The sequence below is a fragment of the Ptychodera flava genome, unplaced genomic scaffold (genome assembly GCF_041260155.1).
Source record: "Ptychodera flava strain L36383 unplaced genomic scaffold, AS_Pfla_20210202 Scaffold_58__1_contigs__length_828623_pilon, whole genome shotgun sequence".
NCBI classification, from domain to species: domain Eukaryota; kingdom Metazoa; phylum Hemichordata; class Enteropneusta; family Ptychoderidae; genus Ptychodera; species Ptychodera flava.
Window position 1 is genome coordinate 208996 of NW_027248380.1, and position 17059 is coordinate 226054.

The following is a 17059-nucleotide window of genomic DNA, read 5'->3' on the forward strand; positions in this document are numbered from 1 at the left end:
CATTTGACAACACGACATGCCATTCCAAATTCTATTTCACAAGTCAATATGCTCTTCTGAATTTCATTTGACAACACAACATGCCATTCCAAATTCTATTTCACAAGTCAACATGCTCTTCTGAATTTCATTTGACAACACAACATGCCATTCCAAATTCTATTTCACAAGTCAACATGCTCTTTTGAATTTCATTTGACAACACAACATGCCATTCCAATTTCTATTTCACAAGTCAACATGCTCTTCTGAATTTCATTTGACAACACAACATGCCATTCCAAATTCTATTTGACATTTCAACATGCTCTTCTAAATTTCATTTGACAATACGACATGCCATTCCAAATTCTATTTCACAAGTCAACATGCTCTTCTGAATTTCATTTGACAACACGACATGCCATTCCAAATTCTATTTCACAAGTCAACATGCTCTTCTGAATTTCATTTGACAACACAACATGCCATTCCAAATTCTATTTCACGAGTCAACATGCTCTTCTGAATTTCATTTGACAACACGACATGCCATTCCAAATTCTATTTCACAAGTCAACATGCTCTTCTGAATTTCATTTGACAACACAACATGCCATTCCAAATTCTATTTTACGCTTCAACACGCTCTTTTGAATTTCATTTGACAACACAACATGCCATTCCAAATTCTATTTGACATTTCAACATGCTCTTCTAAATTTCATTTGACAATACAACATGCCATTCCAAATTCTATTTCACAAGTCAACATGCTGTTCTGAATTTCATTTGACAACACAACATGCTATCCCAAATTCTATTTCACAAGTCATCATGCTCTTCTGAATTTCATTTGACAACACAACATGCCATTCCAAATTCTATTTCACAAGTCAACATGCTCTTCTGAATTTCATTTGACAACACAACATGCCATTCCAAATTCTATTTCACAAGTCAACCTGCTCTTCTGAATTTCATTTGACAACACAACATGCCATTCCAAATTCTATTTCACAAGTCACTATGCTCTTCTGAATTTCATTTGACAACACAACATGCCATTCCAAATTCTATTTCACAAGTCATTATGCTCTTCTGAATTTCATTTGACAACACAACATGCCATTCCAAATTCTATTTCACAAGTCAACATGCTCTTTTGAATTTCATTTGACAACACAACGTGCCATTCCAAATTCTATTTCACAAGTCAACATGCTCTTCTGAATTTCATTTGACAATACAACGTGCCATTCCAAATTCTATTTCACAAGTCAACATGCTCTTCTGAATTTCATTTGGCAACACAACGTGCCATTCCAAATTCTATTTCACAAGTCAATGTGCTCTTCTGAATTTCATTTGACAACACAACATGCCATTCCAAATTCTATTTTACAAGTCAACATGCTCTTCTGAATTTCATTTGACAACACAACATGCCATTCCAAATTCTATTTCACAAGTCAACATGCTCTTCTGAATTTCATTTGACAACTCAACATGCCATTCCAAATTCTATTTTACATTTCAACATGCTCTTCTAAATTTATTTGACAATACAACATGCCATTCCAAATTCTATTTCACAAGTCAACATGCTCTTCTGAATTTCATTTGACAACACAACATGCCATTCCAAATTCTATTTTACAATTCAACATGCTCTTCTGAATTTCATTTGACAATACGACATGCCATTCCAAATTCTATTTTACAATTCAACATGCTCTTCTGAATTTCATTTGACAACACAACATGCCATTCCGAATCCTATTTTACAATTCAACATCCCATTCTAGACCTAGCTCTGCGGAGCAGGGCAGTGTTACTGGCTATCGAACAAGATTCAAAATGGCGGACGCGAAATGGTCCCCTCGCACAGAGAGAGAAATGCGAACTTTGCATAAGTCTAAAAACGCAGCTTAGCACATTGTGTATCTAAACAAGATGAGCGTGCTCGAAAACTAGGATCTATCACGATTTTAAATTAAAAATTGGCTGTTTTTGGAAAAGAAACTGCGCGTTAAAATCAGCAGTTTTGTCTATGGTGCACCGTGGGAGGCTTATTGTGTGCACGGCTCGTGTGAAAGACCAGGCAAAATTCACCCTCCATCATAAGTATCCGCTGACCTCCCTCCGAGCTCAGACATTATCTCCGTTCTGTGACGGAGCAGGTCGTACAATTTTCATAGTTCATTGGGCATGCTAAGTAGACATTGCCAATATAATCTACAAGATTTTTTCGCTTTACCTTGTAAAAGAACCTTGTTTTACGGGGTACCAGTCAACTCGCACTTTTTCCAACCCGCCCAGAACCAACTCGCCCGATTCCAACTCGCCGATACCAACTCGCCCGATTCCAACTCGCCTGATGCCAACTTGCCCCGATATTATTTTGCAATTTTATTAGTACCTGGTACGCTAGGTCTGCATGGCAGGGCTGTGTGTTTACCAGCGTTATACGGAGGCCGTATAATGCCGGTAAACACACAGCCCTGCCATGCAGAGCTACTGGTACGCTTGCTGCGAATCGGTAGCCTTTGCCACTCGGGTAGCTTGGTCATTGGAGTGGAAGAACATATCAAAGAGTGGCAGGGCTCGTTTTCGCAGCAACTGGTATGCATAAAACGTTTTATTTCTAACAACAAATATTTCTTACATAGAGAATCACAGGTGCTTGAAATATTTTCCAATGCAGAAACTTTTAATTTGTGAATTTCACGTTTTGCAAATCTCTTGAAAGAATAAAGTTCGTTTGGCTTCTTTATGTATAGGGATAGTTACTGCGTACTGGCTCACTTCTTTAGGAACAGCAGGAACGTCTTTCACGAGTTACTGGCCTGGCATGACATGAAAATAGCTGGCCTCGGGCCATCGGTTAGCGTACATGGAATCTACAACACCCTATCTCAAAACAACGGGCGAGTTGGAATCGGGCGAGTTGGTTCTGGGCAGGTTGGAAAAAGTGCGAGTTGACTGGTACCCGTAAAACAAGGTTCTTTCACAAGGTAAAGAGAAAAAATCTTGTAGATTATATTGGCAATGTCTACTTAGCATGCGCAATGAACTATGAAAATTGTATGACCTGCTCCGTCACAGAACGGAGATAATGTCTGAGCTCGGAGGGAGGTCAGCGGATACTTATGATGGAGGGTGAATTTTGCCTGGTCTTTCACACGAGCCGTGCACACAATAAGCCTCCCACGGTGCACCATAGACAAAACTGCTGATTTTAACGCGCAGTTTCTTTTCCAAAAACAGCCAATTTTTAATTTAAAATCGTGATAGATCCTAGTTTTTGAGCACGCTCATCTTGTTTAGATACACAATGTGCTAAGCTGCATTTTTAGACTTATGCAAAGTTTGCATTTCTCTCTCTGTGCGAGGGGACCATTTCGCATCCGCCATTTTGAATCTTGTTCGATAGCCAGTAACAATGCCCTGCTCCTCAGAGCTAGGTCTAGAATGGGATGTTGAATTGTAAAATAGGATTCGGAATGGCATGTTGTGTTGTCAAATGAAATTCAGAAGAGCATGTTGAATTGTAAAATAGAATTTGGAATGGCTATCGTATTGTCAAATGAAATTCAGAAGGGCATGTTGAATTGTAAAATAGAATTTGGAATGGCATGTTGTGTTGTCAAATGAAATTCAGAACAGCATGTTGACTTGTGAAATAGAATTTGGAATGGCATGTCGTATTGTCAAATGAAATTTAGAAGAGCATGTTGAAATGTAAAATAGAATTTGGAATGGCATGTTGTGTTGTCAAATGAAATTCAGAAGAGCATGTTGACTTGTGAAATAGAATTTGGAATGGCATGTTGTGTTGTCAAATGAAATTCAGAAGAGCATGTTGAATTGTAAAATAGAAAATGGAATAGCATACACAGTTGTAGAATAGGATACGGAGCAGCGGAATAGAATGTTGAGTAGTTAAATAGAAAAGAGAGTTGCATGTCGTGATGTAAAATCAAAGTAGTAATTTTGGCATTGATTGGACACCATATACATACCCCACTGTGTTTTGATTAACATTTACAGTGATATGAAACTTTGAGTACATTTTTAAAGTCGTTTTTACACTTATCATTCCATCAGACGCATCGGGAATAATCGGATCTGACGCCGATGAAGCTGACGCTGTAGCGTCATCCTCACCCCCGAGGCTGAGGATGAGGACGAGGATGATGACAACTTTACGTTGGTCTGAAGGCACACTGTTGAAATCCGGTCTCCAGCAAAATTTTACAGGAACGAGTTAATTGAAAGTATGTAGGGTAACAAGACCGCCTGCATCGTTTTCTAATTATGGTCATTATGTACGTAAATAGCCCACGTGGTGAATCTTCAAATTACACTACCATGATTTACATATTTGAGCAGTCTGTAATGTTAGTTGTGGGCGGTACTTCTTTCTTCTGAGTTTTCCGCGGCCAAGTACAGTGTGCCTTCAGTCGCAGTAAAGGGTCATAGGTCACACTGTGCCGGAGCCCCCGCATACGACCACAGTCGTTTGGTGGGCTATTCAGCTCTGGGACTATTCGCCCCATAGACGAGTGTACAGAAGCGAGAAACACCTCAAGTCTAGAAACAGAATGGCCCACCAAATGACTGTGATACGACTGAATCTTTCCGTCTACTCGAAATTTGAATATGAAAGAAAATTTGACATTCGTGTCGGCGTATGACAGATGAACTGTAAGATGCATAACTTTCCTATTGGAAGTCGCACATTCCGATTAGGGTTAAGACAGAAATTACAGGGCAAAGGCCGGTGTGTGTGTGTTTTTTGTTTTGTTTCTTGTTTTTTTTATTTCCGTGCTTTCAGGTCGAACACCGGCGATTCTAGGAGAGGTGAGGGTAGGGTACTAGAGTCAGAAGTCTAGGCTTGCTGCATCTTGTTTGGTACCTCTGCTGATTTTATTTGTCCAGATAGGGATACTGTGGCACCGCTGAAGAGATCGGTTTCAGACTCAGCATCGCTCCTTTTTCGGATTTGAGTGACAAGTTTAGTTCTCGTTTATATATTCAGTCAAATTGGAGTATAAGCTTACACCATCCGTTATGCGACACGATAAATCAACACAATAACGGACTCTTTCGTCAATCAAACACACAAGATAAATGTCATGAAAGGCAAACCACTTACACACTACGATTTTACTTCATAGCGCCCTCCGTGTTCACAATCAGTAAACCTCCGTCTCAGTAGTACTACTTAGAGTGTTTGAAAGACTTTTGACTTTTTGCTAAAACTGTCAGTGGAATGTGCTACGGGAACAGATATTCGGACTCTCAAACTTTTAAAAGCCTGAGCACGCAGATTCTCATTTCACCGTTTTAGGGTTTGTTTGTTGTTTGAAAATCTAAAATTTCGTTTTTTCCCTATTGTTATGTAGGTCATTCCCCCCCCCCCCCACACACACTCATGACCTGTGTTTAATTAGTCTGGAACATTCTCAAGGTCACTGTCCTTCATGACCTCACAGACTTGAATTCAATTAGTCATGTTTGGAATGTTCTTGAAATTTAATTAGTTGTGTGAGAGAGATAATTTTAGAACAGTAATTAGCATGTCAATAACAGTTCTAGATTGTTCTTGTATGCTCTTATAGAACCACATGAGTATAAATACTGGGACAGCAGGCTTGCAGTCAGACATTTTGGGATCGTGTCTCTTGTGTGTTACTTCAAGTCTTTGGAAACTCCAGCAGTATTAATTTCAAGACTTTTCAAGACCTTCACTGCCACGCTGGATTTATACTGTGGATTTATACTGTAGCCTGCAAGCCAAAGGACTGTTCATTCTCCGACTGACTGTTACAAATCTGAGACTGAAGCTTTGCCGTCCCAGCTGAGATAAGTAGCCTGTACACTTTTACAGTTTAAAGTTTGTATTCTATCCCTGGCTTAGCAATTCGTTTAATTTTTCTCAATAAATGTCGTTTTACACGGAAACTGCTCAGTTCACCTTTCGTTCGTTTTTTGTCACGTAACAAAATTGGGGGCTCGTCCGGGATACGAACATTTTGAGCCGTTTGACAGCATTTTGCCAGCCTTTTCCAAACTACTGTATATTGTGAACTCAGCGAAATTTAATCATGGCGGAATTCAAACCAGATGATATTGAGGACCTTGATCAGGACACATTTGATTCCCTCAGAAAAGACGACCTAATTGCACTGGCCAATTTCCTTAAAGTAGAAGTCAAAAGATCTATGCGCAAGAGGGAAATACAGTACAATATTGCGAAACATTTAGTTAATTCAGGCCAATTTGAGGAATTCACCTTAAAAAATTTTGAGCCAAAGTCTACCTTTTGAACTCAGAAAATCGGAATTAGAAATACACGCAAATTTGGAATTTAAGAAAATAGAATTACAAATGGAAGAAAGACAGAGAGAGAAAGATAGGCAGGAAATATTAGAAATGGAAAATAGACAAGGAGAGAAAGCTAGAGAGGAAAAAGAAAAGGAACGACAATTGGCAGAACATCGACTGCACTTAGAAATGAAACGTTCAGAGCACGGACAGTCAGGAAAATTATTCTCTTTAGACAATTTTGACATCACAAAGCACTTCAGGTTGGTTCCCCTTTTCAAAAAAAGGATGTTGACAAATATTTTCCTCATTTTGAGAAATTTGCTCGGAGTCTGAATTGGCCTAGTGAGTCCTGGTCTATACTTTTGTAGAGTGCTTTGGTGGGTAAAGCCAGACACATTTACATTCAGGTGTCAGTAGAGCAGGCTTCAGATTATGATTCTGTGAAGGAATTAATTAACAAGGGCTATGAGTTTTTGCCTGAAGTTTACCGTCAGAAATTTAGGGATTGTCAGAAGGCGAAAAATCACATTATGTTGAATTTGCTCGAACAAAAGAACAACTGTTTGATCGTTGGTGTTCTTCTGGAAAGGTCTGTCAGAAATACGATAAATTACAACAACTTGTTTTGATTGAAGAATTTAAATATGACATTAATGATTGAGTAATTTAAAATATGACATTAAACTGGTCCAATAATCATTTCCATTCAAGGTAATATATTACCAGGTCCATTGTCCATGGTCAATGGTGCATTCGGAGTGGCATCAAGACATTTATCAATGAACAAAAGGCAGATAAATTAGAAGTTGCTGCACGTTTGGCTGATGATTATTCACTGACCCACAAAACTTCATTTCTCAGCAAACCATCCCATTCCTTTTCATATCGTAACAATACAGGGAAATTTATTAACTCCTCCTTTTCATGCAAGAATTTTTCAAAGGAGAGTAGAAAATCAAATGACAACAGTTCACAGAGTTCAAGTAACACTCCCACATCATCAGATCCCAAATCTCAATCTCGTTGGCAAAGAGTTTGGTACACTTTCTTGTAATTATTGTAAGAAAGACGGCCATTTAATGTCAGATTGTTTCAATTGAAAAGAAAACGTGAAGGTCAAAGTGATCAAAGTGAATCTAAGCCCACCGTCTTTATTTCTTCATCATCTCAATTAGAGTCTTATAATGTGTGCAACACATTTTTTGAGGTTAAACCCCTCTTATCCCTAATTAAGAGGAGTTAAGGTAAAAATTGCAGCATCTTACCTCATTTATCTAGCCATCGTTTTCAGAGCTTAGAAGAAAACCGAGTGATTTTACGATTGACTAAGCTTAAAGGTATTAAAAGTTGAGATGGTTAACTTTCTCAGTGCATTACACAAAGGCAGCAAGGGAATCTGTTTCTCCTGTTAAAATGTAGTCATCGTTTTGATCAAGTTTGTTTGCGATGTGTAATAGCAAGTATGTTTGTGCAAGTGCTTCATGAAATCTACAGTTTGTGGAGGGGTCGCAGTCAGAACAACTTTAACAGCTTAGTTTGGTTTTTGAATCACTTGTATTCTTTTTCAAGGGTAGGGGTTTGGCCGAACGGATTTGACTGTGATGTCGTCGTTAGGTGACAGGATGCGCTAATGTTGTGAGGTCATCCAATTGAAAATACGGATAGTTTTCAATCGGATTCGAACCCACAGCATACGGCATCAGTCGCCTAGCGGAGAGGCCAGAGACAGAACCAGTCGGCTAAATCTCCACTCCCAATAAAGAGTGGTTCAATAGCCGGCTAAGTTGTTACATTTTTCTGACTGAGACCGCTCAACACGTTGTAGAGTTCGTGAAGCACTCACGCACGCATGCTCACTATCATACATCGCACATACACACTACATCGAAGCGAAGAAACGAATTTCATCGCTTTAACTGGGCGAACGATAACCTCGGGGACAAAATGTACTGAATTCACTGTGCTGGAAAGTCAATGATTCTTTCCCAAATTCTTAATTTTCACAAAACTAGGAGGTGTGTACATCATATGCTTAATGCTTATATTCCAATGTCGTATTGGTATTCCATCACAAAAGTTATGTACCCATAGTTTAGGGACATAAAAGTATGCCGGTAATCAAAATCATAAAAAAACAAAACATCAAAATAATCCTAATTTGATATGTAAATATAAAAAATAAAATCAATGAATCTCTTCAATGGAGCCTTCATGAAAACTTTGAATAATTGTAATGACTTATAAATGAATTTAACAGTATGTTTAATGCCAGATATAATAAACATTACAGTACTAATTGCTAATTCATTACGAATTTTAAAAAATATATTAAATTATAAATTTAAAAACATCAGTAGAAACCTCAAAAGAATACTTTAGCGGATGGTGTCACACAATGTTTCATTACGATGGCAAATTAAAAAAATGTATCCTAAAAGTTCAAAATTTAATATTGCTAGAAACTTAACAAATCCACATAAACACAAATCAACTATCAACTAAACTACGAAAGAAATGTCATTGCGATCTGACCAGTGGCAAGATTACACCAAAATACAGATGCAGTGCACACAGGGCGGTCTGAGATCTTGTGGACATAAAAACATACATTCATATACACAAATAGACAAGCTTGTAAGCATACCTACCTACCTACCTACCTACCTACCTACCTACCAACCTACCTACCTACCTATATGCATGCATGCATATATATCGACCACATGAACCGAATTTTTAGCATGATTAGCATAGAGAAATGCGAGTGTATGAGTGGTTTCATCAAATTTGGGAGTAATCCTTGAGATAGTGTGTGGTGCATAAATTCATTACGTAAATTACTATTAATTATAGTTTCTATGAAGGAAAGTATAGTTGACAGAGGATGACAGATAAAAGACAACAGACAACGGAAGCCATGCTACATCTACTATCATATAAGCTAAACAATTCTCACAGTCGAGCTACTAGATATGTACTCTTCTTATTGGGCTAGTGCATCCTCGAATGGTACCTAAGAAAGTGTAGCTTGTGAATGAAAATCACAGCCTTGACACCATGCAGGATAGCTTGGGTAGGGAAACGATAGCTGCTGGAATAGATTCCGTAAGCTTGGTCATCTAAAACGATAGCTTTGAACATAAAACAAGATGGCTGACAGCAAATGGCAGTGGTAGCGGCCGTAAATATTTTGTCTGTTTTTCTACAAAAAATCACCATATTGTGTATTGTGTAAGATGCCGCGTTTAGTGAGGTTGTTCTGTAAAGGTTCTGCCCCCTTTTTACAAAACTTGCAGAGAAATCACTTTTCCTGTTTTTGAACTGAGCCGGCTATCGGGACGTCCTATTCTAATACACGTACATGGATTTTCATTTGTATGTGTCCTGATGTGAACGTTTAGATAGCCATTAATTGCAAAACCCTTCCCACATACGTTGAAGACAAATAGCTTTTCATTTGTATCACTATGTGTCCTGATGTGAACATTTAGATGTACACACTGTGCAAACCTCTTACGTACCACATACTTCTATCTATCTATCTATCTATCTAACAAATTTATAAAGCGCCAAATATCCAAAGGTAAATACCAATGCTCAGTGGCGCTAAGAGTTCATAAAAAGGCTCTCTGGAACATGTAACTTTTTAAGCGTCTTTTGAAAATGTTAATGTTAGCGGAGGTTTTAATGTCAATGGGTAGAGAATTCCAAAGAACTGGAGCTGCTGAAGAAAAGGAGCGGCGACCGTAAGAAGTCATCTTCCATCTAGGTGTGTGCAGAAGAAATTGATCAGATGAACGGAGAATGCGTGATGAAGAATGAGGCGTGATTAAATTCCTGATGTATAGTGGGGAGAGTCCATTTAGGGCTTTATAGGTTAGGAGCAAAAGCTTGAAGACAATGCGATAGGATACCGGAAGCCAGTGAAGTTGCCTAAGGACAGTGGTAATATGTTCAGATTTCCTGGTCAGTGTAACAATTCTGGCTGCTGTGTTTTGGGCATGTTGTAAGCGTTGAAGCTGAGCGTCAGGCAAACCATATAGTAAGGAATTGCAGTAATCCAGCTTTGCAGATATAATGGCCTGGACGAGGGTAGCACAGGAATCTTTAGACAAGTATTTCCTTATGCGTCCAATTTTGCGGAGGTGGAAGTGGATAGCACGGCAGGTGGCACTGACATGTTGTTGAAATGTATAGTTATCATCGAATTCAACACCAATGTTCCTTGCAGAGGTTGTAGTTTTAATAACACTTGAACAGATGTTGATGTTGGTGAGTAGAGACGGTGACCGATCAAATTTGGAACTTTGCAGACAAAGTCCTCCACTCGTTAAAAAACCCCTTCCACACATTTTGCAGACAAATGGTCTTTCCTTTGTACGTTTCCTCATGTGAACTTTTAGGTGTCCACAATGTGCAAAACTCTTACAACATACGTTGCAGACTAATGGCTTTACACTTGTATGTGTCCTCATGTGAACTTTTAGATCTCCACTCCGTGAAAAACCCTTCCCACAGACTTTGCAGATAAATGGCCTTTCCTTTGTATGTGTCATGATGTGAACTTTTAGGTGTCACCTTGTTGAACCAGATATGAACTGAAAATGCTCACGTTTCATTATATATTGCATTATATGTAAATTTGAACCTTTGCCACATGTTTGCAACTTCATTGAAAGTAATATGATCAGTATAATGAACAATATTCACCGCCGATTAATTCTAAAAGTTCATGAAGTATACAAATATGTAATTAGCTGAAATAAAAATATTAAGTCCTTTGACTTCTGTCATTGTATCACCACTTTATATAGCAAGTGTAATTACCTTTGGCCAACTCCTTCAAGCCATATATGCAGAACTGTGAAAGCTCATTAGGTACGAAAATCATAAATTAACTGACATGAAAATGTGAAATGACTTTCGATATTGTTTTAACCTGGTACAATCATCAATGTGCATAGCATGTTTTGCCAGCTTTGATCAAGTAAATCCCAGTATATATCAATAATTAGAAAAGATAATTGAATATTCAAATTAGGAATGGCTGAAGAAAACATGCTTAATGACTTTCAATAATGTTGTATCATAGTATCTTTCATGTATATAGCAAGGTTCATCAACTTTGGTCGGGTCGATTCAGCTATATATCCCTAATTAGCAAGGTTGATTAAATATGTAAATTAGGAATTGGCTGAAGTAAAAATGCTTAATGACTTTCAATAATATTGTATCATAGTATCTTCAATATATGCATCAAGTTTTGTCAACTTTGGTCAAGTCAGTTCATTAAATATGCAAATTAAGAATTGGCTGAAGAGAAAATGATTAATGACTTTCAATAATATTGTATTATAGTGTCATTAATGTACATAGCAAGTTTCATCAATTTTGATCGAGTCAGTTCAGATATATATCCCTAATTATGAAAATTCATTTAATATGCAAATTAGAAATTGGCTGAAGTAAAAATGTCTTTTGACTTAAAATAATGTTATATGAAAGTATCTTTGATGTATATAGCAAGTTTCAACAACTACAATCAAGTTAATTCAGATATATATCTCTAATTAAGAAAGTTCATTAAATATGCAAATTCGGAATTGGCTGCAGTAAAAATGCTTAATGACTCTCAAGAATGTTGTATCATAGTAACTTCAATACATGTAGAAAGTTTCATCAACTTTAGTCCAGTCAATTCAAATATATATCCCTGATTAGCAAAGTTGATTAAATATGCAAATTAGGCATTGGTGAAGATAAAATGCTTGATGACTTTCAAGTATGTTAAATTATAGTATCTTCCATATACATACCAAGTTTGGTCAATTTTGATCAAGTAAAATCAGATATACATCCCTAATTAGGAAAGTTCATTTAATATGCAAACTAGCAACTATCTTTCATGTCACCCCTTAATGATATATTTTGATGTGATCAACATTTGTAGCAAATCGCGTCAAATTGTGTGCAGTCGTTTTTAATGTATATCCGTTTTTTCTAAAATCATTAATTATGCAAATGAGCAAAAAGTGTGCAAGCCACACCCACCAAAAACTAATCAGTTCTTGCAATTTGCTAACTCAATCTATTTACCAGATTTGATTCTCATCTGATCCTCCGTTTTTGAGATATCGGACCAACAGGCAGGCAGACAGACAGACAGACAGAGAGACAGACAGACACACGGACACACGGACAGACAGACAGACAGACATCGCTGCGACATATGCTCACGTGTGTGAACATATGAGCAAAAAACCCTTCCCACACATTTTGCAGACAAATGGCTTTTCATTTGTATGTGTCCTCATGTGAACTTTTAGATCTCATCTTGTTAAAAATCCCTTCCCACAGACTTTGCAAATAAATGGCCTGTCCTTTGTATGTGTCCTGATGTGAACTTTTAGGTGTCCATTTGTTGAAAAACCCTTCCCACACATTTTGCAGACAAATGGCGTTTCATTAGTATGTGTCCTGATGTGAGATGTCAGACTTCCACTCTGTGCAAAACCCATTCCACACACTTTGCAGACAAATGGCTTTTCATCTGTATGTGTCCTTATGTGAACTTTTAGGTGTCCAATGGGTGCAAAACCATTTCCGCACACTTTGCAGACAAATGGTTTTTCATTTGTATGTGTCCTCACGTGAACTTTTAGTCCTCCACTCTGTGCAAAACCCTTTCCACACACTTTGCAGACAAATGGCTTTTCATTTGTATGTGTTCTCATGTGAACTTTTAGTCTCCGCTCGTGCAAAACCCTTCCCATAGACTTTGCAGATAAATGTTTTTCATTTGTATGTGTTCTCATGTGAACTGTTAGTCCTCCACTCGGTGCAAAACCCTTCCCATAGACTTTGCAGATAAATGGTTTTTCATTCGTATGTGTCCTCATGTGAACTTTTAGGTGTCCACTTTGTGTAAAACAATTACCACACACTTTGCAGACATATGGTTTTTCATTTGTATGTGTCCTCATGTGAACTTTTAGAATTCAACAACGTGAAAAACCTTTCCCACACACTTTGCAGATAAATGGCTTTTCCTTTGTATGTGTCCTCATGTGAACTTCTAGGTCTCCACTTGATGTAAAACCCTTTCCACACACTTTGCAGACAAATGGCTTTTCCTCTGTATGTGTCCTCATGTGAATTTTTAGGTCTCCACAGCGTGCAAAACCATTTCCGCACACTTTGCAGACAAATGGCTTTTCATTTGTATGTGTCCTCATGTGAACTTTTAGTGATCCACTCTGTGCAAAACCCTTTCCACACACTTTGCAGATAAATGGCTTTTCCTTCGTATGTGTCCTCATGTGAATTTTTAGGTCTCCACTGCGAACAAAACCCTTCCCACACACTTTGCAGACAAATGGCTTTTCATTTGTATGTGTCCTGATGTGAGATGTCAGACTTCCACTCTGTGCAAAACCCTTTCCGCACACTTTGCAGACAAATGGCTTTTCCTGTGTGTGTGTCCTCATGTGAACTTTAAGGTGTCCACTGCGTGCAAAACCATTTCCGCACACTTTGCAGACAAATGGCTTTTCATTTGTATGTGTCCTCATGTGAACTTTTAGTGATCCACTCTGTGCAAAACCCTTTCCACAAACTTTGCAGATAAATGGCTTTTCCTTTGTATGTGTCCTCATGTGAACTTTTAGGTTTCCACTGGCTGCAAAACCATTTCCGCACACTTTGCAGACAAATGGCTTTTCATTTGTATGTGTCCTCATGTGAACTTTTAGTCCTCCACTCGATGCAAAACCCTTCCCACAGACTTTGCAGACAAATGGCTTTTCATTTGTATGTGTCCTCATGTGAACCTTTAGTCCTCCACTTTGTGTAAAACAATTACCACACACTTTGCAGACAAATGGCTTTTCATTTGTATGTGTCCTCATGTGACCTTTTAGTCCTCCACTCGATGTAAAACCCTTTCCACACACTTTGCAGACAAATGGCTTTTCCTCTGGATGTGTCCTCATGTGAATTTTTAGGTCTCCACAGCGTGCAAAATCATTTCCGCACACTTTGCAGACAAATGGCTTTTCATTTGTATGTGTCCTCATGTGAACTTTTAGAATTCCACTCCGTGAAAAACCTTTCCACACACTTTGCAGATAAATGACTTTTCCTTTTATGTATCCTCATGTGAACTTTAAGGTCTCCACTCGATGTAAAACCCTTTCCACACACTTTGCAGATAAAATGGCTTTTCCTTCGTATGTGTCCGCATGTGAACTTTTAGGTCTCCACTGCGTACAGAACCCTTCCCACACACTTTGCAGACATAGGTTTTTCATTTGTATGTGTCCTGATGTGAGATGTCAGACTTCCACTCTGTGCAAAACATTTTCCACACACTTTGCAGATGAATTGCTTTTCATTTGTATGTGTCCGGACATGAACATTTAGATTTTCAGTCTGTGCAAAACCCTTACCATATACTTTGCATATTAATGGCTTTTCACTCTCATGTGTCCCGATGTGGATTTTTTAGAGAGTTACTGCTTTGAAAACCTTCACTACATTATTTGCAGAAAAACTGCTTTTTAATATGAATCATTGTGTGGTATTTCATGCCTTTGTGTAGTGTAAAACTCTTTCCACATTCTTCACGAACAAATGTCATTTCTTCACCATGCAAATGACTTTCTTCATTTCCATGCAAAATACTTGTAAGCTTGGACGAAATATTTTTTCTTTTCAAATGGGTTGCTGTCTGACTCATGTTTTCTGTCCATGGCTTCCCTTGATTGTTAATCTTGCTGACAAGACGTTTTTGCAAGAGACGTTTTTGAATATTCTGAAATAGAAGCATGAGTGGAATAAGTGTGAAAGATATTCTACTTCAGTGTGCTATTAGTATGGAAATGAGATAGTTTTTAATGTTGAATTATTCATTATACAGACGAAAATTCAGCTGGCCGCCATCTTGAAGTCATGCAAATTAGACTGTCATAGGAACAATGAAATAATAATATATCTTTAAAAATTTCCTTGCAAAATCTTGTTGCCAAATGAAACTGAAATTACAAAATATACAGGCTATTTGAATCTCCTCTCCGAGACAAAAAGTGATAAGTAGGCTGTCATATTGATAATGCTAACTAAATCAAATTGATCAAAGATGAAATAGAAACAGTTAAAATATTTTCTTTTTGGTGAGTTTGACAAACAAAATCCACAACAGTCATCGTTGATGACACAGTCCCTACTTGTTGATGGGTACTTTGATTAAAAGTCCTCAGAGAGGATAGAGTCCTCTTCATTAATTAGGACTGTGATAAAAACACTTTGATACAGATGGCGCTCAATGGCCAAGAATGAGTTCCATGGTGGTGAAAACATACAACCAATGTAGGCCGCCATCCTAATTACAAAAGGTCATTAAATGAGTCAATTAGGAATTAATCGACAGGATGTTGTCAAAAATTTTTGCATAATATCCAAACACTAACAGATTATCACCGTACCATATTTCAGAAAGTTTGATGCACTATTTCCAACACAAGGAGATCAACATCTGTATCAAGTTTCATCAAATTTGACGCAGTATTTTGGATATATCACTCTAGTTAGGAAAGTTCATTACATATGCAATGACAAATTAGTTAAAATGACACTGATAAATGTCTTTTTCACTGTTAAAGCAATGTGAGCAAATTGATGTGCATATGTATGAAAAAGCTTAATGTCCTTGTACCAACTTTGAATTATACTGGTCGAAATATGTCTAGTTATGCCACTGTACATTAAAACATTGAAACAAAATCGCCGCCACGCAGCCGTATTTGATCTTACTGTCTAAAAATCGATATAGATATGTATGACTTAAGTCAATGTCCATGTACCAACTTTGAATAAAATCCGTTGAGATTTGCCAGAGTTATGGCTCTCGACATGGAAAAATCGTAACGAAATGGTCACCATGCAACTATATTCAATGTTATCGTAAAACAAGTCAATGTTCATATGCATGACGAAGGTAAATGTCCTTGTACCAACTTTGAATAAATTGGTTGAGACGGGAATGAGTTAAGGACAAGGACATGAACAGATTGTAACAAAATGGCCCCCATGTGTCCACATTGGATCACATTGTGAAACACATTGACGTGCATATGTATGACATAGTTCAATGTCCTTGTACCAACTTTGAATAAAATCAGTTGAAACATGTCTGAGTTATGGCTCCATACATGAAAAAATCGTAACAAAATGGCCGCACGGCGGCCATATAGGATCGTATCACAAAACAAATCAATGTGCATATGTATGACATAGGTCAATGTCCTTGTACCAAGTTTGACTAAAATTGGTCGAGACGTGCCTGAGTTTTGGCTAAGGACATGAAAAAATTGTAACAAAATGGCTGCCATGTGGCCATATTTGATCATATAGTGAAACAAATTGGCGTTTATGTGTATAACATAGGATAATGTCCTTGTACAAACTTTGAATAAGATCAGTTAAGATATGCTTGAGTTACGGCTCCATACATGAAAAAATCGTAACAAAATGGCCGCATGGCAGCCATTTTTGATTGTATCATAAAACAAATTGACATGCATATGTATGACATAGGTCAATGTCCTTGTACCAACTTTGAATAAAATTGGTTGAAACATGTCTGAGTTATGGCTGTGTACATGAAAAATCGTAATAAAATGGCCGATGGCGGCCATATTGGACCGTATGACAAAACGAATCGACGTTCATATGTATGACATATGAA

At 37.7% G+C, this 17059-nt stretch overlaps 1 protein-coding gene across 1 annotated transcript; it reads right to left on the reverse strand.

The window, feature by feature from the left end:
• Window positions 1–13147: 13147 nt before the first annotated feature.
• On the reverse strand, window positions 13148–14369 carry LOC139128544 (zinc finger protein 432-like). Its single transcript, XM_070694308.1, has one exon. The coding sequence runs from the start codon at window positions 14304–14306 to the stop codon at window positions 13314–13316; it is 993 nt and encodes a 330-aa protein (XP_070550409.1). The 5' UTR covers window positions 14307–14369; the 3' UTR covers window positions 13148–13313.
• Between the last annotated feature and the right edge of the window lie 2690 nt (window positions 14370–17059).